Genomic DNA, 26,520 nt, shown 5'->3' with positions numbered 1-26,520 from the left:
ATCATCAAAACACACGGCTGTACTTTGAATTTCAAAAGTGCATGAGCAGACACTTGGGGTTATATCTGCTGACACTTAGGGTTATATTTACTCTTTAATTTTTTAGACAACTGAAGCCAGAAATTCTCTGGCGCAGTCACAGCAAACATCAAAACGACTGCAATGCTTCAGGCGCACAGCCTGGAGTTGTTGAGTACAGCCATAACTAATGTGCTGTACAACAGTCCAGTACATTCCAACACAATGCACAGTACACGGCCTCTCTTCTCAGGGAAGACTTTGGACTTTGTGTCCAAACACATCATAATTAGGATGCTCATTTGCTTTTAAATATACCACCATATATATATATATAGAGAGAGAGAGAGAGAGAGAGAGATAGAGAGAGAGAGAGATATTTAACCTGTAGTTGTAATTTTTGGGAAACGTTTACATGGATAAACCTGAATGAGAGTGTATAGCCCTCTAATGGTTGGTAGGCTGTAATTCTCATGATAGAAAAATATTTTGTGGATAAACCAGAGTGCTGGACAGACTGAAATTCTACACAAAGGGGGTCAGAGTTAGTCTGCACCAAAATGTAATGCCAATATATCATGCATATAGGATATGTTATCAGTAAAGTCATTGTTTTGACCAATACCTCATGCACACACATACACATCATGCCCAGCTTACAACATGATGTGCCAACCCTGCTTCTGCAACACAAACAGAACAAAGCTCCAGCTGTGTACTTCTTGTCCCAGTTCCATTTTTACACATGTAACATCATCTTCATCTTGCTCTCCTGTACTCACACTTCCAAAACATTGTAGTCATGATATCTGGTGACTGCTATTCTGAGCTCATGAGCATGACACTTTGAGCACTCATCCTTATATTAACACCTCTGGGAAGACATACGGGAGCAGGTCAGAAATATTAGGACTGCTGCCAACAGTAGTACCAGGCAGCATTCAAGAGTCACATAGCGTCTTGTTGGCCTTAAAGTTGTGAAGGTGCAATAACTGTTATAATTTCCAGCTAGAGACCTTGGTCCAAACCTCTTCTTCTCTAACAGCAGAAGTCTTCATTTTCTATCAGGGAAAGACAAAATGCAGAATTTGTGAATTTTAAGAAGAATGAGAGAAGATGAGTATGCCATTAGGATTGCTTTTATTAAAAACTCACAGCAGCTAATTTAACATTGATATCATCATTTGACTATGTAGAAGTTCATCAGAAGGAATTGAATTACTGAAATGTTTTCAATCAAAGCTTTAATTATTTAAAAGTTGAAAGGAGCATGTCTTCTGTTTTTTTTTAAATCTATAAAAAATATGAAGACATTAAGCCTCTCAGTGACAGAGATTTGCATTTTAATGAATTAGTTAATGTACAGATGTTGGAGCCGTAGTATGACAATTTATTTTGGTCCTTGTTTTTTCAGTGTTTAATATACTGTATGTGCTCTTACTTTTTTATCTTGAATTGTATACTTTCCTGAGGGGAAATTTTGATTTTACACTGTTATTGAGAGACATGCTACTCACACACACAGGTCCTGTTCTGATCCAGCAGAACTGAACTAAAAGGACCAACAGCAATGCTGAAGAAAAGTTAGAAGTTAAAATTAGTATAATGACTCTGAAAATAAATAGAGACCTTTTTCACGGTTTCCAGCCGTGAATACATTCATAAAGTAGAATTCTTGGATTAAAAAAGTCCATGTGCAGCAGAGCCTCTCAGACAGAGTCAGAGAACAAATCTCTCGACCAATCACATGCCTCATTCTCCCCATCAACAAGGTAACAAATAGATCCATCCAATGCTGCCTTTTCAAAAGTCTCAGTGTCAGAGCTTCCTGCATGCACCACACCTTTCTGTGAGGATTTGACAGTTTGATCCAACACAGAACTCTGACAATTCACTCCATGCCTCTGCTGCTCTTCAACAATCTTTCCGAAATCACTGCTGCTGCACTCAGTCTGACTTCTGTCTCGTAGCTTCACACTCAGCAGTTTTTTAACAGCAGGTGTAGGAGGGACAAAAAGTGCACTGTCGTCTTTATCACACACAGTCACATCAAAGTGCCTTGAGTCGCACGTGTGTTTCTGCCTTCTTGGAGTCCCTGTGTTTGGAGCCCCTCTCTGGACACTCTGGGGTTCCTGAGCAAGAAGATGATTTTGATCTTTCCAAAATCTCCTTTTTGAGTTCAACCTGTGTCTGTTTAATTTTGTCCTCCACATCAAGTTTTCTTTGGCGGACTCTTTACAACACCAGGGCCGCTGATTCAAACGGACACATTTTGAATTGGAAGATGGGATTTTGGCTGTTTTCTTACCGTACAGTTGGGGCAGATTTCTGGAACAAGAAGAAGAATCTGGACTGTGAATTTGAGAAGTGGACTCATCAAATGTCGAGGTTATGTATGAGCAGTCAGGTGACCTTGTCAAAGCAGTTGATTTCACAATGGGGGTGGACTGAGAGGGAGGGACAAAGTGAAGATCGAACATGCCAGATGGAGTTAAATTGTCTTCATAAGTGCATTTGTTACTTGTCACTTTTTGCTTGTCAGGGGTTAATTGTGATGAGTTGGTCATTTCCCTCCTTGGGTGTTGTTTGTTTGGCACGGAAAGCAAGACACAAGCTTCTGTGGTTGTCCTGACAGTTTCTACTTGTGTTTTTATCGTGTTTGTGCTCATATCGATCATCAGTGAGCTACTGAATAGGTCTGCAGAACAATCGTAAGTGTGTATTTGAAGCTGCTCTTCTTCTGTGTTTTCAAAAGAGGCAGAAAAAGACTTCTCATCCACCCGGTTACATTTGTTTTTGGTCTGACTCCTATTAAAAAATCCAGCTGGTTTCTTACATACCAGGTCAGGTAAATCACGTCCGTCAGCTTCATTCGGTGCTGCTGTATCTTTGTTACCCAAAAATATCTGTGAGTGACTGTTTTTAATGTCTTTGAAACTTGAATGAACAGACTCTGATTCAGTCGAGAAGTTCTTGTCTTGTGATTTGTCTTGCAGGATGCTCCTTGAGATTTCTTTTCGGTTTTGAACATTCAGATCTGGCTTTGACTCACCAGCGATGATAAAGTCTTTGTTTTTGTCACCCAAAAAATGTGTTAGACTCTCAGAGAGTGGCAAGTCCTCCCAAGCCAAGGAGTCTGATAAATATGTTTGGGTTAGTTTTCTGGGAGACAACTTCTTCCCGGAGCTGTTGTTGTCAGTGGGAGAAAGACTGAACCAAGGTTCTGTGATGGAGGTGTCTCCAACAGCTTCATCAACACATGAGAATGAGTATTTGGCAAATGACTGAGTGCTGCACAAGCTGCGCTGTAACGGAAGAAGAGGTGAGACTCCTCTCTCCTCGGTGACTTCAGGGTTCTTTAGGTTGTCTGTCCGTGTATTATGATTTTGTGTTTTGCTTTTTTCTGTCTGTCTGCTTTTCACATCATCACTTTCCTGAATGCTGCAGCCTTCCTCCTGCTCTGCTGATGATGTAACCAGTCCCAGAGATTGCTGCCATGGAGGGGTGGGAGTAAGTGTGCAGTCTTGGAACTGGGATCTAGGATCAAGACAATACCCACAAAATATAACATGAAATCTTAGCAGATTTACACTGGAATTCACTGGAAACTTTATTGGTAACTTTTGAATCTCATCACCTTTGCAGTGGTTGACTTAGAAGACCTGATGTAGAAAGTGAAGCACTGTTAAAGCTGCTGGCTGGAGAATGATGAGGAAGCAGCAGGGGTGTTTCGGGGTTTCTGGAGGGTTTTCTTAGATCAGCAGATCCCAGCTCAGATTCTGCGGCTTTCTGCAGAAGGATCCGAAAATAACTGACCACCGTGCAGCCCCCCAGGCCTAAAGCTTTGGGGAGAATCATCTGGCTGGCAATTAACTGGACTGTGTCTTCATTTCTGGAGCAATTTGTGACAGTCTGTCGTAACCACGGCTCACGTTCTGTTTCAGTCACCTGATGGATACAAACAGGTTCAATTCAATTTGTTAGTTATCTGGGTAGCATGCTGCATATTTATCGGCATTCACAAGAGCAGTTGTACCTTTATACCAAAGATGAAATGTCTGCCAATAAAACAATCTTTGACAGCCTTAACCAACAATGTACATCTGGTTGATGTTTCCACTGGTCCATCTGCGTGCTCCACCAACCTGCAACAGAAATATATGCAACATTTAACTTCAACAGCGAAGAAGGAAGCACAAATAATACGTTTACCTTTTTAAACATGCAACATTTAACAATGGGGACATTCAGTTAACATATATGACCTCTGGCCTACACGAGAAATACTTTGATAAAAGCTCATTTCCCAACCTCACCTCTGTAAACCAGATGCAGGAATGCCAAAAAATGCATTTAAGCTGGTCCCAAAAACTGTGACTCCAAAGATGCATTTGTCCCGGATCACCTTCAGCGAGAGACGATATCTGTGATCAACATTTCCCCTCAGACAGATGTAACCACACTTGGCACATCGACACCTGTGGAGGATAGGCAGAAAGATACAAATAACCTCAATGTTGGAATAGGTCAAATATTCTACTTATTCTGAGTTTCTCTAACTAGATTGATAACTTTTTTGTCTGGCAATTTGCGTTGTTACCTTTTAGCGTCCTGTAGTTCCACTTGAATCTTAGAGAAACAGTCTTTACAGCATGGATAAAACACACAGGCATCTTGCAGAGACAACACGACACAATCCACCAGAGCTGCTCTAGCAGACATACGTCTGCGAGCTAGCAGCTAGCAGGGGCTAGCTGACAAACTCTTAAACCTCTCACAAAACGAACGAGGGTAGTATTAACTTCATCCATACAGCAGAAACTTCTATTTTCACTGACTACATGTTTTTCAGATACAAATCCTACTAAAGTGGTCATAGAAACATCTAAACGTTACTACGAAGTACGAACTGTTTCTTCTTCGCGTTGTTGTGATTAATTTGCGGTTGACAAACCAGCTCGCAGCTACTTTACTGCCCCCTTCTGGACTGAGTGTATAACAGGAGGAATGACAGCGACATTACAAATTGTTATTATGGAAACAATCGAACATACTTTTATTATCTTTCTTGAGAAGATACTAGATTTTTAATTAGTTTACATGGGATTAGAATGTAGAAAACGTATTTCTATTTATTCTATTGATTATTTCACTTTGACTTAAAATGTTCTCTTTTCACAACTTCAGAAGTTCAACACTTTTTTATTTTTTATATTCAGGTCTAATTACAGATTTTTTTCATCAATTTATGAACAGATTTTTAGTTGACATACTTCTCTCAACTCAATCAGTCTGTTTTAAAGGTTGTACATGTTTTTCCTGCTACGCTGATTTAAAGAATCAGCTGCACATCTTTGAATTTTAAATACATTTAAATTGTTAAATTGAATACCGCTTTGCCACTGTGTATAACTGCCTGTTATGTTTGTATATAAAAGTTTAAAGTAAAACTCCTTAAATGTTGCATGAAGCTGAGACACTGTTTGAGTATATGAAGTCACAGCCATTCCTGCACCAAATGTGGTCATTAATAGTTGGCCTTGTGAAGAAAATACATGAGAATTGATGAAATGCTGTTTCTTTCACCAGCCAATCGGCTTCGCTGTTGCTACCCAGTGTTGTGTAATTACTTCCTCATTTCTTTTCTCTGGAACTGGTGATGCAATTCCATATAAATACGTAAGCATTGCTCAGCAGACTGTAGCTGTGGAACGAAACTCAGGTAGAGGTATTTGTTTATAAACAGGTAGAGGTATTTGTTTATAAACAGGTAGAGGTATTTGTTTATAAACAGGTAGAGGGATTTGTTTGAATGGGTAAAAAAGATGTAACCGTGCATCTTTCTGTAGAAAACAGTTAAATCAGATATTTCTCATGTTTTAGCCTGTGGAGTATCCTGAGGTGTGTGTGAATTCAAAGAACGTAGGGTGGGTGGATACAGAATATACTTGTTTGTGAAATGAATTAGTTGTACCTTATTTAATTAAATGTATGTGTCCCTATACCATGTCTTATGAAACACACAACATAAACCAAAACAGCTTCTTATGATATGACTTTGTAAAAGGTCCTCTGGAAAGACTAACAGATATGTCCTTCCTCCACTGTCTGTTGAAGCTGTGTGTGACTTGACAAGACTTTGTGTTGGGAGTGATATAACTGAAGCAGGTTGCTAAATGCAAAGCAGCTCCTTTATGACGCACAAAGTTACCTCTGCTTCCACCTGGTGGCCTAACACGAGTTTATTAATATGCAACCCCATAAAAAAACGAAGGATCAGCAATCACCACTTTATTATCAATGACTCTCAAATGGAAGATGAACGATGACAGAAGTAATTGCAACACACCTTTATATAAATTCAGTGAATGTTTGACTTTACAGAGCTGTGCTGCCAGACACCTACAGCTACAGGAAAACTGCAGTGTCTTTCAGGAGTGTAGGAGCCAAAATGCTTATTTTTATTGATCCTTGTAAGAAACCCAACACAGCACTGTGAATTTGTATTTGAGAGTGACTCCTACACTGAACACTGGGTGAAGTCTTGAATTATGCTGTGCATGAAGTCAAGGCTCCAGGTAATTGGATTCAGTGTGTGTTTGGAAGCATATCGTTTTTTGACCGTGTCAGTACTATGTCAGCGTGTCAGGCTGACTTGAATGTAACAAACCCCAAGTTACAATGAAAGTAATCAAGGTAAAATCAAACTACAAAAAACTTACCTTTACGTAAAATACGTAAAATACGTAAAATGCGTCTCCAAGAGTTGCTGGGACAGAATGAAAACAATTTTCATCTTGCTTGCAGGTTAAAGCATTTTCCCTGAAGTGTTTGTCAGACTCAGAAGAAAACAGTGAGTTCAACTGACACACCTGCCATCTTAAGATGAGTAGGCTACAGCTAAGTTATGATGGGCTGTAAAGCACATCTTCACCTCTTTAACATTTTGTTTATTTACGCTGTTAAAAATACTTAATTGTATCGATGTAAAACCAAATATTGCCTATGGATTAATGAACCCGGACAATCCAATTTCACTAAACAATAGACCGCATAGAGCTGGATATATGATGCCTTCAAAAAGATTTAGAATAAAAAAATGGTAGATATAGGAAAGCGTAGAGCTGCCTCCTATAACATTTTACTTTCAAATCACTTCTCAAAACTCACCTCTTTAAACAAGCTTTTAATGTATGATTGTGATGTATTTTCTGTTCCTTTATTGTTGTTGTCTTTATGATTTGTGTGTAATGTTGCAATGTCTATTAGTCTGTCCTTACTGTGCTGTTCTTTCTGTTTTTAACTATTGTAAAGTGTCTAAATAAAATGCATCATTATTATTATTATTTCAATAAAAGCTGTCGTCGGCTAAAGTCTCTTTGTATTGTGCTCTGTGCTGGGACTGAAACGCCCTCTTCTTCTTCTTCGGAGTTAGTGGAGCGACATTTCCAGTAAACGTGAGCTTCCCATATCAGGAAGAGAGACTCTGAGGACGCAGTGAATTCTAGCTTCACTTTCACACACAATGGGTCAAGAGGACTGAGCTGGATTTTAGTTTTCGAAGGACCTAAGGCAAATGAATCGTTTCACCATGGGATTAAAAAGGTAATCTTGGTAATCCTGGATATCGTGGGACCATAATTGTAAATATTGAAGTAGCCTTTAACTTGTTGTTTTTCTGCTTTCAGTCGAGTTGGCGTTCGGAACACTTTTGTCCTGCTGATTTTAGGAAATATTGCGACTGTAATATCTCTTCATGGTACGTACAGTGGACACGTAGACAGCTTTGAAATCAATAAATGCAATAAATCATGTCCAAATCCATCTCATCTGTAAATTCTGTTTCCTGTAGGCCAAAGTCTTGACTGTACCAACGACTTCGAGGAGTTTATGTTTTGCAGCTTTGGAGGGGAAAACTGTACTGAATACAATATGACTCTAAAGTGGGACAAGTGGTACGGGTGAGTTGTTGTTTTTATATTTTTCAATTCAAAGCGTGTGGATACCAGAGTTAAAATAGTAGGCCTACGTTTTGGATTAGCCTTCTGAATTGTTCAGAAACCGTGAATTCACTTGAGTTGTCGACCACAAACAACATTAAACATTTAGATATATTATTTAACAATTCCAGTTGTGAATGAAATTATCTTAAATTTATATTCAAAAAAACTAAATACAACAAAGTTGACTAATATTTCTCTAATGTGAATACATTTTTTTTTAGGAATGTTTTAGGACTAAATGTGTAGAAATGTTGCTGTTATTTGTAGTGTGCGCAACTTTATTCGGTGTCCCATAGATAACACAGTAGCCTACGTTTTGAATTATTATGGTTGTGAAATTAAACAAAGGCTTAATTCTAAAAAATATATATAAATTGTTCAGAAACCGTGAATTCACTTGAGTTGTCGACCACATCATATGTTTTATTGTTAATAAAGCCAAGGGACTCGGTCTGAGAAGCTAAAAATAAGTGTTATGATTTCTTGTGTCCCACAGGGAGAAGGGTTGCATTTTCAGCCAGTGCGACGTTGGACAGTGTTGTTGCTCCGTCCAGATGGATTACTTTGTAATAAACAATAAGCATACAGCAACAGTTTGGAAAAATGGCGAAAGCATAGAGACCAAAACCATCAGCGTCACAGACAGCAGTGAGTTGACTTGTTTTGAGTCAGAGTCCATCTGCATATGCCAGAATTAGACTGAACAGTCACAGTGTATTTAATTTACCTTTTTATTTTCTGCTTCTCTGCAGTAAAGCCAAAAACCCCAACAATAATTTCAGTTGATGAATCCAACGGGAACTATCAAGTTGTGTGGTTGACAAACACGGAGCAGGAGAGAAGTTTCACTCAGCACCTGACTGCTGAAGTGACTTACTATGAAAAAGGATGCACAGATAAGGTAGGAGAATAGTATTGTGCTCTGTCTAACACTGAAACTATTCATTCTTGCAGATTTAGACATAGACCTTTCTTTTTATGTCCAGTTACTGCTAGGTAAAATAAACTATGAGTGCCATGACTCTCCTTTTTCATTCATGTTTCTCCTTCCTAGGTTTCTGTAAAGGTCAACCAAACTGCTGATGGTGGAAGGAACTACTATGAAATTCAAGGCCGACTCTTGAACTCAAGCACAACTTATGTGGTCAGTGTGAAAAGCTTCATCGATTGGAGCGGAAAATACAGTGACAGTAGTAATGAGTGGGAATTTACAACCCGTGAGTGAATTCTTTACCTCTTCTATTATTAGCATTCTACTCTGCATATTTGTTTGAATCATAGCGAGGATGTGCCACTTATTTCCCGAACACATGCACATGTTTTATTGTCTGATAGGCCTTGAAGTGTCTGATGTAACTAGGACAGAGATAATATAAGTTTACAACGGGTGCGTCTTGTGATAGTATCTGAAGGAGATTTAGGAGTCCCCTCAGGTGGAATGTTTAAATTGAGGTATTGTATAGGAGTATTGCCACATGTGGTTGTGTAACGTGATGTTTTATGACCCATGACGAAAAGCGGATGTTTGGATGCATATAAGCAATTGTCTCTGTGTGTTCGAGAGAGATCATTATTGGCTTCTTGATCCTCCTGGTCAGACGTGACCAGTGATTCTGTTTCTTGCTTAAATAAAATTATACTCTTTGAAAGCAAGTCAGTCTCAACGGCGAATTTCTTCATCATCAAACATATCAACAACAAGGAAATCCACATCAATTTTGGCGTCACGGAACAGGATCAGTTGGGGCCTTCTGCAGGGGACCACAGCTTGTTTATTATTTCCATCACTTCGTAAGTGTTTTCTTTCTTTTTTCTGCACATATTGCGGAACTGTTTCTGTCGTCTATCGGCAATTTTGGCCGCACTGTCAAAGAACTGAAGTGCAATGATGTGTTGATGTTGGAGTAATTCTCCGTCTAAATTGGGGTTTATTGAGTTAAAAAGTAAATAAAATAAAGGGGAATAAAATAAAGAAGAGATAAATAAGAGAAGAAGAGATAAAAAGTTGAAAGGTAATGATAGCATAAGCGCAACTAGTAACGAGACCAGTTAGCTAAACACAAGGACAGGGCCCGTATCCTCTTAACAGTAAGTCATGTGTAAATTAGACACTGAAGTGAAAGTTGGCTTTAAGAAGTAGTCAAATTTGAGTAAAAATAAAACAAAGGGGATCCCTGGCCAGGGTATTTGGATAGATGATAAACGTATAATGTAGGTAAATAAAAGAGAAGAAATAAAGATGAGAAGTGTAAAGATGAGAAGTAAAAAGATGAAAAGTGAAGATAAGGAATAAAGATAAGAGTTTTGAGAAAAGTGGAAAAAAAGTGCTGAGTAAAGGAAAAAGTGTGCATTGAAGCATGCAGTGTGAAGTAATTTGTTAAAAGACAATTTGTTAAAAGTTTGACAGAAGTAAAAATTTGATAGAGGAAAATTATAAATGAGTCGACTTCAAAATCTGAACTGAAATGTGTGTGTGCTCGCTGAGGGGCGGCTGTTCTTGGAATGTGTGTGGCTGCTGGATGGTCTCTGTCTCTGTCTCTGTCTCTGTCTCTGTCTCTGTCTCTGTCTCTGTCTCTGTCTCTGTCTTGTCTCTTGTGTTGTGATTTGGATGGTTTTGAGAGGTCTGTGTGGTGTGAAGATGTGTATTTGATCCGGAAATGTTCTTGTATATGTGTGATTGATAAATAGAATAGATGTATTAATAAATAGGCATATATAGCAGGTGATTGGTTAAAAGGCGATTTAGTAACTTATAAGAGGGGACATTTTTGCTTCATCAGTGATAAAAAATATGAGCCTTTGTTTCAGAGGACTTTTACTTATCTGATCTTCATCAGTGTTAAAAACCTATGAGCCCTTTGTTTCAGGGGACTTTATATATTCAATTTGATAAAAATCTATGAGCCCCTCAGAGGATGTTTGTAATAAAGGACGTTTATACATAGCATAAGTGTATATAGTATCTGTTTTTAAGAAGTGGAGAGACCAGCGAGGATAGTCTGTGCCCATTCAGGTAGCAAGATTCGAGAAAAGAACAGAAAAATTCCTGATAAAGTTTAGAACTGCCGGCTGATTGGAGTGTGAACTTCTCTTTCTGTCTGTTTGTGCGTATGTGTGTGACCACATTATGCTGTGAATTTTGTCTGTTCAAAAGAACATATAGTTTGGTTTAAAATAGGTGGAGAGAATACATTTTCTATTTGGCTGTTGACTGGGAGGATACTGTGCTGATTTCTGTGTGTGCATAGACTCTGTGCACAGGGGTGGAGCAGTGATCTTAAAAGTGTGTGTGTTCTAGTGCTAGTATATTACCACCCTCTAGGAAATCAACACAATTCTGTTTCATTTTATGTCCAATAACTAAGTTTAGCTGAAACATCATATAACAAGACAAAGTTACAAAAGATAATTAGACACTAACTTTATGAACATCCATTGTGAGTAACCCAGTCAGCTCTAGAAACCAGATTCAAAACGGTTCTTTGTGATGCCATTATTTTGCTTTTCTTATTGCCCTACGCCTCAGTCTCTTTATTTCCGGTCTTCACATAAAATGTGCTTTTATTTAGAAAAACTGCAAAGGGGACTTCTGCTACATCGTAAAGTGATAAGTTTTCTTTTAATGACTCCACTAGTAAAAAGTGCACATTTCAGTGAAAGTATGGGTGCCACAACACCCACGGGTGAGATGCGCCTGTCTGTGCATTAAATGCACTAGGTTTGGACCATAGGGTTTGAAGAAACACATTTTTTTGTATTTAGGTTAAAGGATTCACTGAAGGACTTTAGCAGTGGCAGCAATCAGCAAAGTAGTGGAATCAGCACTGGCTCCTCTTGTCTCAGCTACGCTAACACAGAACCAGCTGACATCATAGCCGAAGTCCAGGATGCCCTCAGGAAAACTTTCGCCAACATCTGCCTAATATCACCTATGACCACCAGCCTTCTTACAGACTCTAACACAAACAACGGTCTGCTGTGTGGTCCACACAGCCCCTGTGATGTCAGAGCTGAAGACGGGAGCTCAGGATCGTCTGCATTTCTTAATCAAACCTATGGGCCAGAATTAGTATCTACCCAGTACACTACCCAGTATTGTGTAAGTACTTCCTCATTTCTGACATGTAGAGGAATTTGAGTGAATTGGTAAATAAGCTGTGTATCTTTCTGTAGAAAACAGTTCAGTCAGATATTTCTCATGTTTTAGCCTGTGGAGTATCCTGAGGTGTGTGTGAATTCAAAGAACGTAGGGTGGGTGGATACAGAAAATGCTTGTTTGTGAAATGAATTAGTTGTACCTTATTTAATTAAATGTATGTGTCCCTATACCATGTCTTATGAAACACACAACATAAACCAAAACAGCTTCTTATGATATGACTTTGTAAAAGATCCTCTGGAAAGACTAACAGATATGTCCTTCCTCCACTGTCTGTTGAAGCTGTGTGTGACTTGACAAGACTTTGTGTTGGGAGTGATATAACTGAAGCAGGTTGCTAAATGCAAAGCAGCTCCTGTATGACGCACAAAGTTACCTCTGCTTCCACCTGGTGGCCTAACACGAGTTTATTAATATGCAACCCCATAAAAAACCGAAGGACCACCAATCACCATTTTATTATCAATGACTCTCAAATGGAAGATGAACGATGACAGAAGTAATTGCAACACACCTTTATATAAATTCAGTGAATGTTTGACTTTACAGAGCTGTGCTGCCAGACACCTACAGCTACAGGAAAACTGCAGTGTCTTTCAGGAGTGTAGGAGCCAAAATGCTTATTTTTATTGATCCTTGTAAGAAACCCAACACAGCACTGTGAATTTGTATTTGAGAGTGACTCCTACACTGAACACTGGGTGAAGTCTTGAATTATGCTGTGCATGAAGTCAAGGCTCCAGGTAATTGGATTCAGTGTGTGTTTGGAAGCATATCATAGCGTGTCAGGCTGACTTGAATGTAACAAAACCCAAGTTACAATGAAAGTAATCAAGGTAAAATCAAACTACAAAAAACTTACCTTTACGTAAAAAATACGTAAAATGCGTCTCCAAGAGTTGCTGGGACAGAATGAAAACAATTTTCATCTTGCTTGCAGGTTAAAGCATTTTCCCTGAAGTGTTTTTCAGACTCAGAAGAAAACAGTGAGTTCAACTGACACACCTGCCATCTTAAGATGAGTAGGCTACAGCTAAGTTATGATGGGCTGTAAAGCACATCTTCACCTCTTTAACATTTTGTTTATTTACGCTGTTAAAAATACTTAATTGTATCGATGTAAAACCAAATATTGCCTATGGATTAATGAACCCGGACAATCCAATTTCACTAAACAATAGACCGCATAGAGCTGGATATATGATGCCTTCAAAAAGATTTAGAATAAAAAAATGGTAGATATAGGAAAGCGTAGAGCTGCCTCCTATAACATTTTACTTTCAAATCACTTCTCAAAACTCACCTCTTTAAACAAGCTTTTAATGTATGATTGTGATGTATTTTCTGTTCCTTTATTGTTGTTGTCTTTATGATTTGTGTGTAATGTTGCAATGTCTATTAGTCTGTCCTTACTGTGCTGTTCTTTCTGTTTTTAACTATTGTAAAGTGTCTAAATAAAATGCATCATTATTATTTCAATAAAAGCTGTCGTCGGCTAAAGTCTCTTTGTATTGTGCTCTGTGCTGGGACTGAAACGCCCTCTTCTTCTTCTTCGGAGTTAGTGGAGCGACATTTCCAGTAAACGTGAGCTTCCCATATCAGGAAGAGAGACTCTGAGGACGCAGTGAATTCTAGCTTCACTTTCACACACAATGGGTCAAGAGGACTGAGCTGGATTTTAGTTTTCGAAGGACCTAAGGCAAATGAATCGTTTCACCATGGGATTAAAAAGGTAATCTTGGTAATCCTGGATATCGTGGGACCATAATTGTAAATATTGAAGTAGCCTTTAACTTGTTGTTTTTCTGCTTTCAGTCGAGTTGGCGTTCGGAACACTTTTGTCCTGCTGATTTTAGGAAATATTGCGACTGTAATATCTCTTCATGGTACGTACAGTGGACACGTAGACAGCTTTGAAATCAATAAATGCAATAAATCATGTCCAAATCCATCTCATCTGTAAATTCTGTTTCCTGTAGGCCAAAGTCTTGACTGTACCAACGACTTCGAGGAGTTTATGTTTTGCAGCTTTGGAGGGGAAAACTGTACTGAATACAATATGACTCTAAAGTGGGACAAGTGGTACGGGTGAGTTGTTGTTTTTATATTTTTCAATTCAAAGCGTGTGGATACCAGAGTTAAAATAGTAGGCCTACGTTTTGGATTAGCCTTCTGAATTGTTCAGAAACCGTGAATTCACTTGAGTTGTCGACCACAAACAACATTAAACATTTAGATATATTATTTAACAATTCCAGTTGTGAATGAAATTATCTTAAATTTATATTCAAAAAAACTAAATACAACAAAGTTGACTAATATTTCTCTAATGTGAATACATTTTTTTTTAGGAATGTTTTAGGACTAAATGTGTAGAAATGTTGCTGTTATTTGTAGTGTGCGCAACTTTATTCGGTGTCCCATAGATAACACAGTAGCCTACGTTTTGAATTATTATGGTTGTGAAATTAAACAAAGGCTTAATTCTAAAAAATATATATAAATTGTTCAGAAACCGTGAATTCACTTGAGTTGTCGACCACATCATATGTTTTATTATTAATAAAGCCAAGGGACTCGGTCTGAGAAGCTAAAAATAAGTGTTATGATTTCTTGTGTCCCACAGGGAGAAGGGTTGCATTTTCAGCCAGTGCGACGTTGGACAGTGTTGTTGCTCCGTCCAGATGAATTACTTTGTAATAAACAATAAGCATACAGCAACAGTTTGGAAAAATGGCGAAAGCATAGAGACCAAAACCATCAGCGTCACAGACAGCAGTGAGTTGACTTGTTTTGAGTCAGAGTCCATCTGCATATGCCAGAATTAGACTGAACAGTCACAGTGTATTTAATTTACCTTTTTATTTTCTGCTTCTCTGCAGTAAAGCCAAAAACCCCAACAATAATTTCAGTTGATGAATCCAACGGGAACTATCAAGTTGTGTGGTTGACAAACACGGAGCAGGAGAGCTATTTAACTAAGAGCCTGACTGCTGAAGTGACTTACTATGAAAAAGGATGCACAGATAAGGTAGGAGAATAGTATTGTGCTCTGTCTAACACTGAAACTATTCATTCTTGCAGATTTAGACATAGACCTTTCTTTTTATGTCCAGTTACTGCTAGGTAAAATAAACTATGAGTGCCATGACTCTCCTTTTTCATTCATGTTTCTCCTTCCTAGGTTTCTGTAAAGGTCAACCAAACTGCTGATGGTGGAAGGAACTACTATGAAATTCAAGGCCGACTCTTGAACTCAAGCACAACTTATGTGGTCAGTGTGAAAAGCTTCATCGATTGGAGCGGAAAATACAGTGACAGTAGTAATGAGTGGGAATTTACAACCCGTGAGTGAATTCTTTACCTCTTCTATTATTAGCATTCTACTCTGCATATTTGTTTGAATCATAGCGAGGATGTGCCACTTATTTCCCAAACACATGCACATGTTTTATTGTCTGATAGGCCTCTAAACTCATATAATCTATTAGCTAAAGTGGACTCTCCTCTCTATCATCTCCTGTCTTGCTTCACTATTATGGGCACACTCTTTCCGGTATCCTAAAAACCTCCCTCCTCACCCACTGTATTTGTAACTGAACCATTGTCCCGGTCTGTTCATCTTATTTCAGGAAAACCGTCTTAAATGTTTTTTTAGTAATTCCTTTTGGTGAGGGTATAGATGTTGAATACAGGGTGTAGTCATTTGATGTAGCCTTTCTTTGGGTCACTCTACTGTTTCTTATTTGTTGCAAAACTAAACTAACCTTCTACATGTTTCCTCACAGCTGTGTCCTCAAATACTCTGTTTTTGGCCATCGTCATCGGGCTCAGTGTGGCTGCAGTCCTCATCAGTGGAGTTATATATGGCTGTTATGCAAAGTAAGTCATGCCAATAAAAGTTATTTCTTCTTGTTCTGTGTAAGTGAACTATATGTAAGGCTTTTATCCTAACTCTAAGTCAAGGTTGATGTTGTGAAATTGTCGTCATTGATTTCTGCTTTTGTTTCCAGGCTCAAAAATAAGTGGTTGGACACAGTTGCCAAATGTCCGAATCCGAAACTTCTTGATATGCATTCAAGCGAGCAAGAGGTGAGTCTAATGTGACATAAACTTGATGTTGTCCAGAAATCAGAAACCTGCAGCATAGGTTGTTATTTAACCTCTTACCGTCTTTGTGTCAGGTCTTGAAGCCTGTGCGGCCCATCATCTCCTCTGTCTGTGTTGAGCCTTTCTCAGATGACAGCAAAACGTGGTAAGCAACAACAAAACAACGTTTTTTGTAAAGGATTTCCATGTCATTGTAATGGAAGTTTGAAGAAACACATTTTTTTGTATTTAGGTTAAAGGATTCACTGAAGGACTTTAGCAGTGGCAGCAATCAGCAAAGTAGTGGAATCAGCACTGGCTCCTCTTGTCTCAGCTACGCTAACACAGAACCAGCTGACATCATAGCCGAAGTCCAGGATGCCCTCAGGAAAACTTTCGCCAACATCTGCCCAATATCACCTATGACCACCAGCCTTCTTACAGACTCTAACACAAACAGCGGTCTGCTGTGTGATCCACACAGCCCCTGTGATGTCAGAGCTGAAGACGGGAGCTCAGGATCGTCTGCATTTCTTAATCAAACCTACTCCCTCCTCATTCCCAACTGTCCTGCTCAGATTAAGACGGACATCTCTGATGTCCCGAAACAGAATGAAATGTTCTGTGAATCTGCATACTGTCCTAGTGAGGGTATCACTGTGATCTCTTACCAACAGGCACCAGCATGTCCACTCATCAACTTAACTCCAGAGGTTTCGTCCTTGTTGCCCCCAGACATGTCATATCAGCCTTGCAATGCAGATTCTGGGAGATTTTCATCCGCTGAAGACTCCGGTTCATCCGCCTTCTCTAGTGGAAGGGATACAGCTGCGTCGTGTGATCCTGGTTCCAGAGTTAAAGCTGCATGTGAGATCTTGGAAAATGAAAACCCTGAACAGGTCACTGTATGTGATGAAAATCCCTGCTACGGCTCCATGCCTGCAGGCTCCCAGAGCTTTCCTCCAGTGGATTGCGACTATCAGCCGTTTCAAAATCTAGTGGAGCAGCCGTGTATTTTGCTTTCAGAGAAGAGGAGTGATGAAAACGAGAAACATTTGGCCAAACAGCCACAAGAATTCTTCATAACGATGCCTCAAACACTCTTAAACCCAGTTGTAGCGTGTCCCACTTCCAATGGCCGGTGTCTGTCTGAGCTGCAGAGACCTTTTCTGTCCCTGAGCTCAGCTGACCAGTTCTCACCAGTCATCACAGACAGCGGCTATCACTGTGTTTAGAGCTACATTTTATGCCCACAAAATGTATTTATTTTTGTTTGAGTATCAAACATTTTTCGGCAATGTAAAGCATGAAAGGGAGTGGCAACACTGTGAATGTTGTTCACATCTTTAGCATCACTCTGGTTTCCGCTTGATTGAACTTGAAAACAGTCGAAGACAAAGAGACCTCAACTCAAGGTCTTTCAAGAAGCTGTTCATAATCTCATCAGGATCAGGATCTTTCTCGTCACAATGAGTTTTCACTGTTGTCATATAAATACACAACTTATGGTATAGTTTATTTTTATTCTCATCATCAGCATTTTTTTACATTTCCATGACATCATCAGTTTATGAACAGATTTTTAGTTGACATACTTCTCTCAACTCAATCAGTCTGTTTTAAAGGTTGTACATGTTTTTCCTGCTACGCTGATTTAAAGAATCAGCTGCACATCTTTGAATTTTAAATACATTTAAATTGTTAAATTGAATACCGCTTTGCCACTGTGTATAACTGCCTGTTATGTTTGTATATAAAAGTTTAAAGTAAAACTCCTTAAATGTTGCATGAAGCTGAGACACTGTTTGACTATATGAAGTCACAGCCATTCCTACACCAAATGTGGTCATTAATAGTTGGCGTTGTGAAGAAAATACATGAGAATTGATGAAATGCTGTTTCTTTCACCAGCCAATCGGCTTCGCTGTTGCTACCCAGTGTTGTGTAATTACTTCCTCATTTCTTTTCTCTGGAACTGGTGATGCAATTCCATATAAATACGTAAGCATTGCTCAGCAGACTGTAGCTGTGGAACGAAACTCAGGTAGAGGTATTTGTTTATAAACAGGTAGAGGTATTTGTTTATAAACAGGTAGAGGTATTTATTTATAAACAGGTAGAGGGATTTGTTTGAATGGGTAAAAAAGATGTAACCGTGCATCTTTCTGTAGAAAACAGTTAAATCAGATATTTCTCATGTTTTAGCCTGTGGAGTATCCTGAGGTGTGTGTGAATTCAAAGAACGTAGGGTGGGTGGATACAGAAAATGCTTGTTTGTGAAATGAATTAGTTGTACCTTATTTAATTAAATGTATGTGTCCCTATACCATGTCTTATGAAACACACAACATAAACCAAAACAGCTTCTTATGATATGACTTTGTAAAAGATCCTCTGGAAAGACTAACAGATATGTCCTTCCTCCACTGTCTGTTGAAGCTGTGTGTGACTTGACAAGACTTTGTGTTGGGAGTGATATAACTGAAGCAGGTTGCATAAATGCTCCTTTATGTTAAAGTTACCTCTGCTTCTACCTCGTGGCCTAACATGAGTTGACCCATGCAACCAGCTAAGAGTGAAAATATTTATAATCAAAGCTAAATATTCGGATTTCTAAAAATTTAGCTTTAAAATTTAAAATTTTTAGATACAACATTAAACATTTAGATATATTATTTAACAATTCCAGTTGTTAATTAAATTATCTTAATTAATTTTGTATTCACAAAAACTAAATACAACAAAGTTGACTAATATTTCTCTAATGTGAATACATTTTTTTTAGGAATGTTTTAGGACTAAATGTGTAGAAATGTTGCTGTTATTTGTAGTGTGCGCAACTTTATTCGGTGTCCCATAGATAACACAGTAGCCTACGTTTTGAATTATTATGGTTGTGAAATTAAACAAAGGCCTAATTCTAAACAAATATGAATTGTTCAGAAACCGTGAATTCACTTGAGTTGTCGACCACATCATATGTTTTATTATTAATAAAGCCAAGGGACTCGGTCTGAGAAGCTAAAAATAAGTGTTATGATTTCTTGTGTCCCACAGGGAGAAGGGTTGCATTTTCAGCCAGTGCGACGTTGGACAGTGTTGTTGCTCCGTCCAGATGAATTACTTTGTAATAAACAATACGCATACAGCAACAGTTTGGAAAAATGGCGAAAGCATAGAGACCAAAACCATCAGCGTCACAGACAGCAGTGAGTTGACTTGTTTTGAGTCAGAGTCCATCTGCATATGCCAAATCTACCCAGTACACTACCCAGTATTGTGTAAGTACTTCCTCATTTCTGACATGTAGAGGAATTTGAGTGAATTGGTAAATAAGCTGTGTATCTTTCTGTAGAAAACAGTTCAGTCAGATATTTCTCATGTTTTAGCCTGTGGAGTATCCTGAGGTGTGTGTGAATTCAAAGAACGTAGGGTGGGTGGATACAGAATATACTTGTTTGTGAAATGAATTAGTTGTACCTTATTTAATTAAATGTATGTGTCCCTATACCATGTCTTATGAAACACACAACATAAACCAAAACAGCTTCTTATGATATGACTTTGTAAAAGATCCTCTGGAAAGACTAACAGATATGTCCTTCTGTGTGTGACTTGACAAGACTTTGTGTTGGGAGTGATATAACTGAAGCAGGTTGCTAAATGCAAAGCAGCTCCTTTATGACGCACAAAGTTACCTCTGCTTCCACCTGGTGGCCTAACACGAGTTTATTAATATGCAACCCCATAAAAAACCGAAGGACCACCAATCACCACTTTATTATCAATGACTCTCAAATGGAAGATGAACGATGACAGAAGCAATTGCAACACACCTTTATATGTATTCAACCAATGTTTGACTTTGAGGGACTTGAAAGACTGCTGTAACTGGAGAAGCCTCTGAGGTAGTGAGGAGGACACTCATACCTGTGAAGTCTTTGATTGGAAGAATTCAGCAGAGGAGGAACCTCTGATTATATCTCAACTCCTGAGAAACTCACGCTTACTGCTGAAACTCCTGTGAAGCATCTGAACAGAACACCTTCCTGCATACCTGAAGTTCAAACTGCAGCATGCAACAGCAGGGCAGGCAGAGGCTGAGGCCGTGGCTGGAGGAGCAGATTCAGTCTGGGAGGTATCCAGGAGTCAGCTGGCTGGACCAGGTAGACTCCCTCCATCTCATCCTCTTCCCATACTCCTACATACATTCATGCAGGTGAACACACATGTCGACACTTTAATCTCTTCAATGATATTTTGTTCTTTAGTCAGCACAAATCTTCCAAATCCCGTGGAAGCATGCCGCTCGACATGGCTGGAGTATTGACCGAGATGCAACACTCTTCAGGAGCTGGGCCATGCACACTGGTAGGGGTCTAGCATGCATATACATGTGATTTGTTCGTCTTGATTGGTCAACTATAAATCTTTTGTTTAAAAAAATCTATTTTATACTTACTTATCTTTTCCTATCAGCTACAGCAACTCTTCTTCACACCTTGCGTTAGGTTCTTATATTTACACTAACATCCTGATGCTTTGGTTCTGATATAAAGTGAGCAACATAACAATAGACTAGCCTTTTTGTTCTTCTTTTTTACAAGTTATTAAAAGATGGATTGCTTGGATGAGGGCTTCTCCACAACATATTGGAAATGTTCTATTTTTATCGTGTCAAAATCCATCACAACTTGCCTAATTTAAGAATCTTCAGTGTGTTTAGCATTGTTTCATATTGTGTAAAACAAAAACCGGAGCAACTCCTTCTTAATTATGCAATTCCAATGTGCATGTAAAATACATATATTTTCTCATTGTGGGCACAATATTGGTTTATCCTATCTTATAAACAACAACAGCATAAATATTACAATGTTAAAAATGTCACTCTTTGTGATACTCACAGGGTTGTGCAGTTCAACAACAACAGCAGAGTTTTTTTTTTTTAATACAAGTGTCTTTGTCACTCACTCTGTCCCCAGTATAAGTCTGGCAAGGGGGCCTGTCAGTGGAGGAAAAATATCCTTATTGGGTGGCTTAAAGAATGACAAAAATGATCTTTATTTAAATGTTAGTTAGATGAGTATTTCTTTAACTAACAGAGATTCGGAGGATAAAAAGATCAAACATGTAACTTTAGTTTTAATGTCCCTACACCTCAGTTATTAAGTGTTGGATGCCTTTTTTCATATCATATACTGTTTCCTGCTCAGTAAAAGTATTTAAAAGCAAATGTTAGGTTGTTGTTCAGTCCTTGTTTTCCCCGGTGTACCGCTAACTGATTAAAATAGTCCAGCAGGCTTTAATACCAACAATGAATGCTTAACAAATCAATGTGTGATATAATAATTCTGACAGACCAGTCCATGCAACTCTCCCACAACAATGACTCAATTTAGAAATCAATCCAGAAAAACAAATGTTGACTTAAATGTTGGTTCATTTTTTAACCTGTACTACTTTCCCCCAATGCTTCATTTGTACGAACACACACACACACGCACGCACGCACGCACACACACACACACACACACGCACACACACACACACACAAAGCATCACATCACTTGAGTGTTGGGAAAGTCATGCTTGGTGACTGTACCTGTAGCTGCATCACATCATGGGAAAGCTCCAGTTCACTTGCTATCAATGTTAAGGGGGATCGTATTCCTGTGAAAGTACAACAGGAAAGCCCTTCTCATATATATAACTTAAGAAATCACTGTGTATGTTGTGTGAAATTACCAGTCTCTACAATGTCGTCCAATATGAAGTAGCAATAAATAAAAACCATTAGAAATATAGCAGTGAAATATCTTGACATTTCAGAGGGTCTTTGAAACAGCTCTAAAACTGCCTAAAGGGTTCATAAATCTGCTGCTTCTACTGCTAACTGCTCTTCTTTTCTTCTTGTTAGGCCTTGTCTGCTGTTAATGATCCGTAGTGGATCTTTCTAAGCTCCAATGATTTTATCACTGAGGTTGCAATTATATTCAGAAGACTGGCTGAGATCCAAATCACACTGAGATGCTTAATACAATGAGCATTAATATTTATGTATGAATAGAGTCCATACACTTGGTGAAGTCACTTTCCCGTGCACAAGTAGAATACAGACCCATTTCTTTTTCAGATACCTTTCATGCTGATATATTACAGTTAATGTTATGTAAACTGCTGATGCTGATATATAAACTATTAAGTGCTTCTTAATTGACTTGAAATATGCTAGATTTTGAGATACGGAAATGTTTCTTTAAGCAGAGCTGTTGCCCCCCTGTGGTTTACCTTCCGATAGCGACCTACAGCAACACACCAGGAAAAGGTGACATCAATGTTAGATGTGGTTACAGGTGAAACACAGCCTGTTTCTTACCAGACCCTACTACTGCAGGCAGGTTTCCCTTTATACGGCCTGTCATGTTGTTACAAATATCTCATCATTAATGTAAACAAAAAAGAAATACAGACCAATGCCATTCCCCCGACCGTGGATTTGGTTACAGAGTTAGACTGAGGTCTGTGTGAATAGGTGACAGGACATGATGGGACAAGAGTCTTCATCAAATACATGATTCTCACTGTGAGGAAAAAAGAAACACACAAGTAAACTTGTAATAACTTATTAACTTGATGTAATAAGGGCCGTCATTCCTACTTCTGTGCCTGGTGCTACTGTAAGTTAGAAATTAAATTAATTAATTTATTTGTTTGTTTATTTAACATGGACATACAGTAACATTGGTGCTGTAACATTTAACCATGCACAAGTTCCAGATGCACTGCTCTTAGCGTTTATAGCAAAATGCTAATTTGCAACACCTGTCCACGGGAGGCTTTTAGAAACAACAGAGATAAAGATAAAAAGGGTAAGAAAAAGAAAACAGTTCAGTTATATTGACAAGAAGTATCTAATATTTATACTCAGCTACTTAACTTACCTTTCCAACCAGGTATAGCACAAAGCTGCCACTTGGCCACAGCAGCTTGAGGTTTTTCAATTCAAGATTTTCAATCTGTATTTCAGTTTCGTGATAACTTGTTTCCTTAACTGTGTAAATCAAATGAGCAAACCCTGCATCAGGTATTCCAGCTTAGAAAACTAACAGTAAAAGGGAGAACAACAAAGACACAGAACAACAACAAACAGACAGATACGCACATACATATTTTTCTCTTCAGGACGGTATCGCCCAGGCAAAGATAAGCCAGATCCAAAGACATGGAAGGCCAACTTTCGCTGTGCTTTGAATTCTCTGCCCGACATCTGTGAGCTGCAGGAGCACAGCAGGAAGAGAGGCAGCAACGCCTACAGAGTGTACAGGATGCTGCCCAGCACGCACACACCCAGACGCAGGAGAGGTAGCAGCTCGTAGTAAACATACACTTACACGCTGCCAGACAGACCTCATTTGACTGTACTATCCTCCTTTCATCCTCTCTCTCTCTCTCTCTCTCTCTCTCTCTCTCAGGGCTGCGTTTGTTCAGCAGACCCCGAGAAAGACAGGCCGGTTTAGGTGATGATACACACATCACACACACTTGGCAACCCACAACAGCAAGACCTGTTCCAGACACACCGCAGAAGGTGGAGCCCCCTACTGAAGACATCTTTGCCAACACTCAAACACACGGTGAGGCACTTGTTGGCAAAAAAAAATTGTTGTTGTTCTGACAGTCACATTTGTGGCCTTGTGCTGTAACGATGGTTGTTACTGTTGTGTTGCAGGCATGTGGGAGACAAAACCAGAGGACCAGGAGCAAAATGAGGCTGTATACAAGGTACCAAACAAACTCTCACTTGCAGAATGACTGACCCCTGAACAGCTTTCGGATTTGACTTTACTGATTTTAACTCAGTTGCGTATTCTTGGGATGCAGTCAGTGGCAATTCTAGTCTGTTGTGGCCTCTGCAAGAATTCCCTGGGGGCCCCCTCCAACCGCCATTAAGTCTGCCAGCGTTCCGGCTCTCTTCCTCTTTCTTCTTTCAATCCCAGACAGACAATTCCTCTCCATTTTCCTTGAGTGGTTTAATTGTACTGAAGGAATAATACATGAGATGCTAGAAGCAGGGCAACAAGAGTGAGTGCTGTCATATGGGGCCCTTTTCGGGAGGTTTCCTACTGTAATTGCAAGATTTGCACATTTTGAGCTACTGCTGTGGTTTTAGGGACGTCAGCCTTGGGGGGGGGGGGGGGGCCCTTTACTGGCCTGGGGCCCCAAGCAGTTGCCTCCCTTGCCTGTTGACGAGCAGCGCCTCTGGATGCAGTTTGGGCTCTGTAGGTGTCTGACTGATTAATTCTGGTTCCTGCAGTTGATGGACCACCTAAGCAGCAGTGACCACTGGAACCAGATCGAGGAGCAGAAAGGATGGAGGACACACACACTGTGGGACCACTGGCATGGTATGACAATATGACGATATAGTTTGTCCATGAGAAACATCAAATAAAAGTACTTTTGTTCATGTGTGGTGAGTCAGATGCTAAAGTTGTAAACCAACAGAAAATATGTAATATGTTAAATTGGTGTAGAGTCTGTTTCAGTCTTTAAAGTGTTACTTTATGTGTTTTGCCGTCAGGCGCTGGGGATGAATATGCGTATTCTCTGCACACAAACACCTATGGTGATCTGTTTGGTCCAAACTACATCAAGGAACTCTCTGATTGGTCCATACATCAGCAAACACTGATGCTCTAGCTGTTCACAAACAGCTCACATTTGGTTAAAGCTGTGTTTGCTTCTCGCTAACCTTCGGCTGTGTTCCGCCCTGCTGTCTGTCTGACTCAGCTGACCACTGCAGAAGAGAAACAAGAGAGGGGAGAGCGGACGGAGATTATTGCTCTGTCAGTCAGCGCATTGGTCATCTCTCTGCTGAGCATGCTGAGATGAAGATCATGTTCCAAGCCAAGCTTTTCTTCTGTCATCATCACCTGGGTTCATTCTGGTTCAGAGGCTAAAACTCACTGAAGTGACACCATGCTTACACCACAGTGCACAGAGTAAGCAGATCTCATTTCTCTTCAGTGCAGGATCGGTTGTGCTTTTTTGTCAATATATATGCGTTTGATACTGTCATGCAAATGTCTCTAAATATGACACTTATAAAAATCTGTATTAAGTGATAATTGGTGCATTTTGTTGTTAGACTATGTTAAATGTTTTGGTTGTGTCTGTTTTGTGTATTTTTTTGATTAGTTCAACATCTCAAACAGTTTAAAATTAACTGATGCACATGACCGTGTCAGGAGTCTTTTAGTTGTAGGTATATCTATTCAGTTATTTTAAAAAACAACTACATTGATGATGTGGCTTTATTTTGAATCATCTTTTAAAGTTTTGTGTTTATATTTTTTAAATAATTTTCAAGAAACATATTGACAGCAGCTAAAAACACTCAGCAGCACAGATAAAATATGATGTGTGACAAGTTCCGCCCTTAAAAATGATTTACCATAAAAAGAAAACCACGTGTAGATCGAGTGTTGTGCAACCACAAGTAAAGCCCACTCACACCTCCAGGTGAACAGTAATCTACTGAAATCTAATCTCTTCAACGAGACAGTAGAAAACTGTTTTCAAAAGGCTTCAGAGAGCTAGACATGGGGAATGTGAGGTTAATATGAGGAAATGTCAACTTAAATGGAACTTCATTTCTTATTTAAAAAAATGTTTACTTGATTAATAATTGCCTTAAAGGGACAGGTGTTGCAAATTAGCATCCACTATAAACACTCTGATATTGCTGTTTTCAGTTTGTCTATGTACTGTATCTGAAATAAAACACAAGATAAATAATAATAAAAAAAAGCTTTTAATGGTATGAAGACCACTGTTATCTGTCTTTGCCGTTTTCAGGCCCAGCTCAGTGCAGATATTTGGACTTGTTACAGCAGGAGAAACATGTGTTTAAGATAAATATACTGTGGTTCTGTTCCTTTGAAAAGTGTCACCATCCTACTCCAGTGCTTCATCATGCAATGACACATCCTTGAGTAATCCATTCATATATATCTATTTATACGGCTTTTCCCGTTTTGGAGTCGTGGAGGGCTGTAGGCAATCCCAGCTGTCACTGGGCGAGAGGCAGGGTACACCCTGGACTGTGCACCAGTCAATTACAGGGCTGACACCATACTCACATTCACACCTAGGTGCAATTTAGAGTCACCAATTGACCTAATGAGCATCTTATTGGACTGTGGGAGGAAGCCGGAGAGAACCCATGCATGCAGAGGGAGAACACGA

General features: G+C 39.1%; 4 protein-coding genes across 5 annotated transcripts; 3 read left to right on the top strand and 1 right to left on the bottom strand.

Annotated features, from left to right (window-relative positions):
- Nucleotides 1-1,141: 1,141 nt before the first annotated feature.
- On the bottom strand, nucleotides 1,142-4,957 carry ddias (DNA damage-induced apoptosis suppressor). The gene is made up of 5 exons (XM_020644586.3): nucleotides 4,619-4,957; nucleotides 4,335-4,496; nucleotides 4,055-4,163; nucleotides 3,656-3,966; nucleotides 1,142-3,555 (listed from the first exon to the last, which is right to left on the bottom strand). Exons 1-5 carry the CDS (start codon nucleotides 4,738-4,740, stop codon nucleotides 1,728-1,730), a joined length of 2,532 nt encoding a protein of 843 aa, XP_020500242.2. The 5' UTR covers nucleotides 4,741-4,957; the 3' UTR covers nucleotides 1,142-1,727.
- A 305-nt stretch (nucleotides 4,958-5,262) lies between these two features.
- On the top strand, nucleotides 5,263-26,095 carry LOC109997947 (interferon regulatory factor 1). Its single transcript, XM_065953091.1, has 9 exons — nucleotides 5,263-5,812; nucleotides 18,338-18,759; nucleotides 19,925-20,435; nucleotides 20,541-20,640; nucleotides 23,455-23,634; nucleotides 23,745-23,906; nucleotides 24,002-24,054; nucleotides 24,587-24,677; nucleotides 24,854-26,095. Exons 3-9 carry the CDS (start codon nucleotides 20,346-20,348, stop codon nucleotides 24,970-24,972), a joined length of 795 nt encoding a protein of 264 aa, XP_065809163.1. The 5' UTR covers nucleotides 5,263-5,812; nucleotides 18,338-18,759; nucleotides 19,925-20,345; the 3' UTR covers nucleotides 24,973-26,095.
- LOC109981193 (uncharacterized) lies at nucleotides 7,454-9,674 on the top strand. The gene is made up of 6 exons (XM_020629915.3): nucleotides 7,454-7,623; nucleotides 7,707-7,777; nucleotides 7,871-7,979; nucleotides 8,518-8,669; nucleotides 8,774-8,922; nucleotides 9,076-9,674. Exons 1-6 carry the CDS (start codon nucleotides 7,595-7,597, stop codon nucleotides 9,244-9,246), a joined length of 681 nt encoding a protein of 226 aa, XP_020485571.1. The 5' UTR covers nucleotides 7,454-7,594; the 3' UTR covers nucleotides 9,247-9,674.
- On the top strand, nucleotides 13,732-18,055 carry LOC109981021 (uncharacterized). Of its 2 annotated transcripts, none has more exons than XM_065953089.1 (10): nucleotides 13,732-13,912; nucleotides 13,996-14,066; nucleotides 14,160-14,262; nucleotides 14,807-14,958; nucleotides 15,063-15,211; nucleotides 15,365-15,527; nucleotides 15,969-16,062; nucleotides 16,194-16,272; nucleotides 16,365-16,435; nucleotides 16,523-18,055. In XM_065953089.1, exons 1-10 carry the CDS (start codon nucleotides 13,884-13,886, stop codon nucleotides 17,502-17,504), a joined length of 1,893 nt encoding a protein of 630 aa, XP_065809161.1. In that variant the 5' UTR covers nucleotides 13,732-13,883; the 3' UTR covers nucleotides 17,505-18,055. The 2 variants fall into 2 exon arrangements, with proteins under 2 accessions (XP_065809161.1, XP_029134570.2); XM_029278737.2 differs by having other exon boundaries at nucleotides 13,734-13,912; nucleotides 14,160-14,268.
- Nucleotides 26,096-26,520: the final 425 nt, after the last annotated feature.

This window comes from Labrus bergylta, chromosome 3 (assembly GCF_963930695.1).
Source record: "Labrus bergylta chromosome 3, fLabBer1.1, whole genome shotgun sequence".
Lineage (NCBI taxonomy): Eukaryota > Metazoa > Chordata > Actinopteri > Labriformes > Labridae > Labrus > Labrus bergylta.
The sequence above is the reverse complement of the archived record's forward strand: the minus strand, read 5'-3'. Positions and strand labels throughout refer to the sequence as shown.

Bases quoted from the DNA above. Each gene is read 5' to 3' on its own strand.
- LOC109981021 (XM_029278737.2), top strand. From the start codon at position 13,884: ATGAATCGTTTCACCATGGGATTAAAAAG. The intron at 13,913-13,995 runs GTAATCTTGGTA...TTCTGCTTTCAG, and splicing joins TTCACCATGGGATTAAAAAG to TCGAGTTGGCGTTCGGAACA. The intron at 14,067-14,159 runs GTACGTACAGTG...TGTTTCCTGTAG, and splicing joins GACTGTAATATCTCTTCATG to GCCAAAGTCTTGACTGTACC.
- ddias (XM_020644586.3), bottom strand. From the start codon at position 4,740: ATGTCTGCTAGAGCAGCTCTGGTGGATTGTGTCGTGTTGTCTCTGCAA. The intron at 3,967-4,054 runs GTACAACTGCTC...TGTATCCATCAG, and splicing joins ATTTCATCTTTGGTATAAAG to GTGACTGAAACAGAACGTGA. The intron at 3,556-3,655 runs GTGATGAGATTC...TCTTGATCCTAG, and splicing joins CTAAGTCAACCACTGCAAAG to ATCCCAGTTCCAAGACTGCA.
- LOC109997947 (XM_065953091.1), top strand. From the start codon at position 20,346: ATGCAACAGCAGGGCAGGCAGAGGCTGAGGCCGTGGCTGGAGGAGCAG. The intron at 23,635-23,744 runs GTAGCAGCTCGT...TCTCTCTCTCAG, and splicing joins CACACCCAGACGCAGGAGAG to GGCTGCGTTTGTTCAGCAGA. The intron at 24,055-24,586 runs GTACCAAACAAA...TGGTTCCTGCAG, and splicing joins AAAATGAGGCTGTATACAAG to TTGATGGACCACCTAAGCAG.
- LOC109981193 (XM_020629915.3), top strand. From the start codon at position 7,595: ATGAATCGTTTCACCATGGGATTAAAAAG. The intron at 7,624-7,706 runs GTAATCTTGGTA...TTCTGCTTTCAG, and splicing joins TTCACCATGGGATTAAAAAG to TCGAGTTGGCGTTCGGAACA. The intron at 7,980-8,517 runs GTGAGTTGTTGT...TGTGTCCCACAG, and splicing joins AAGTGGGACAAGTGGTACGG to GGAGAAGGGTTGCATTTTCA.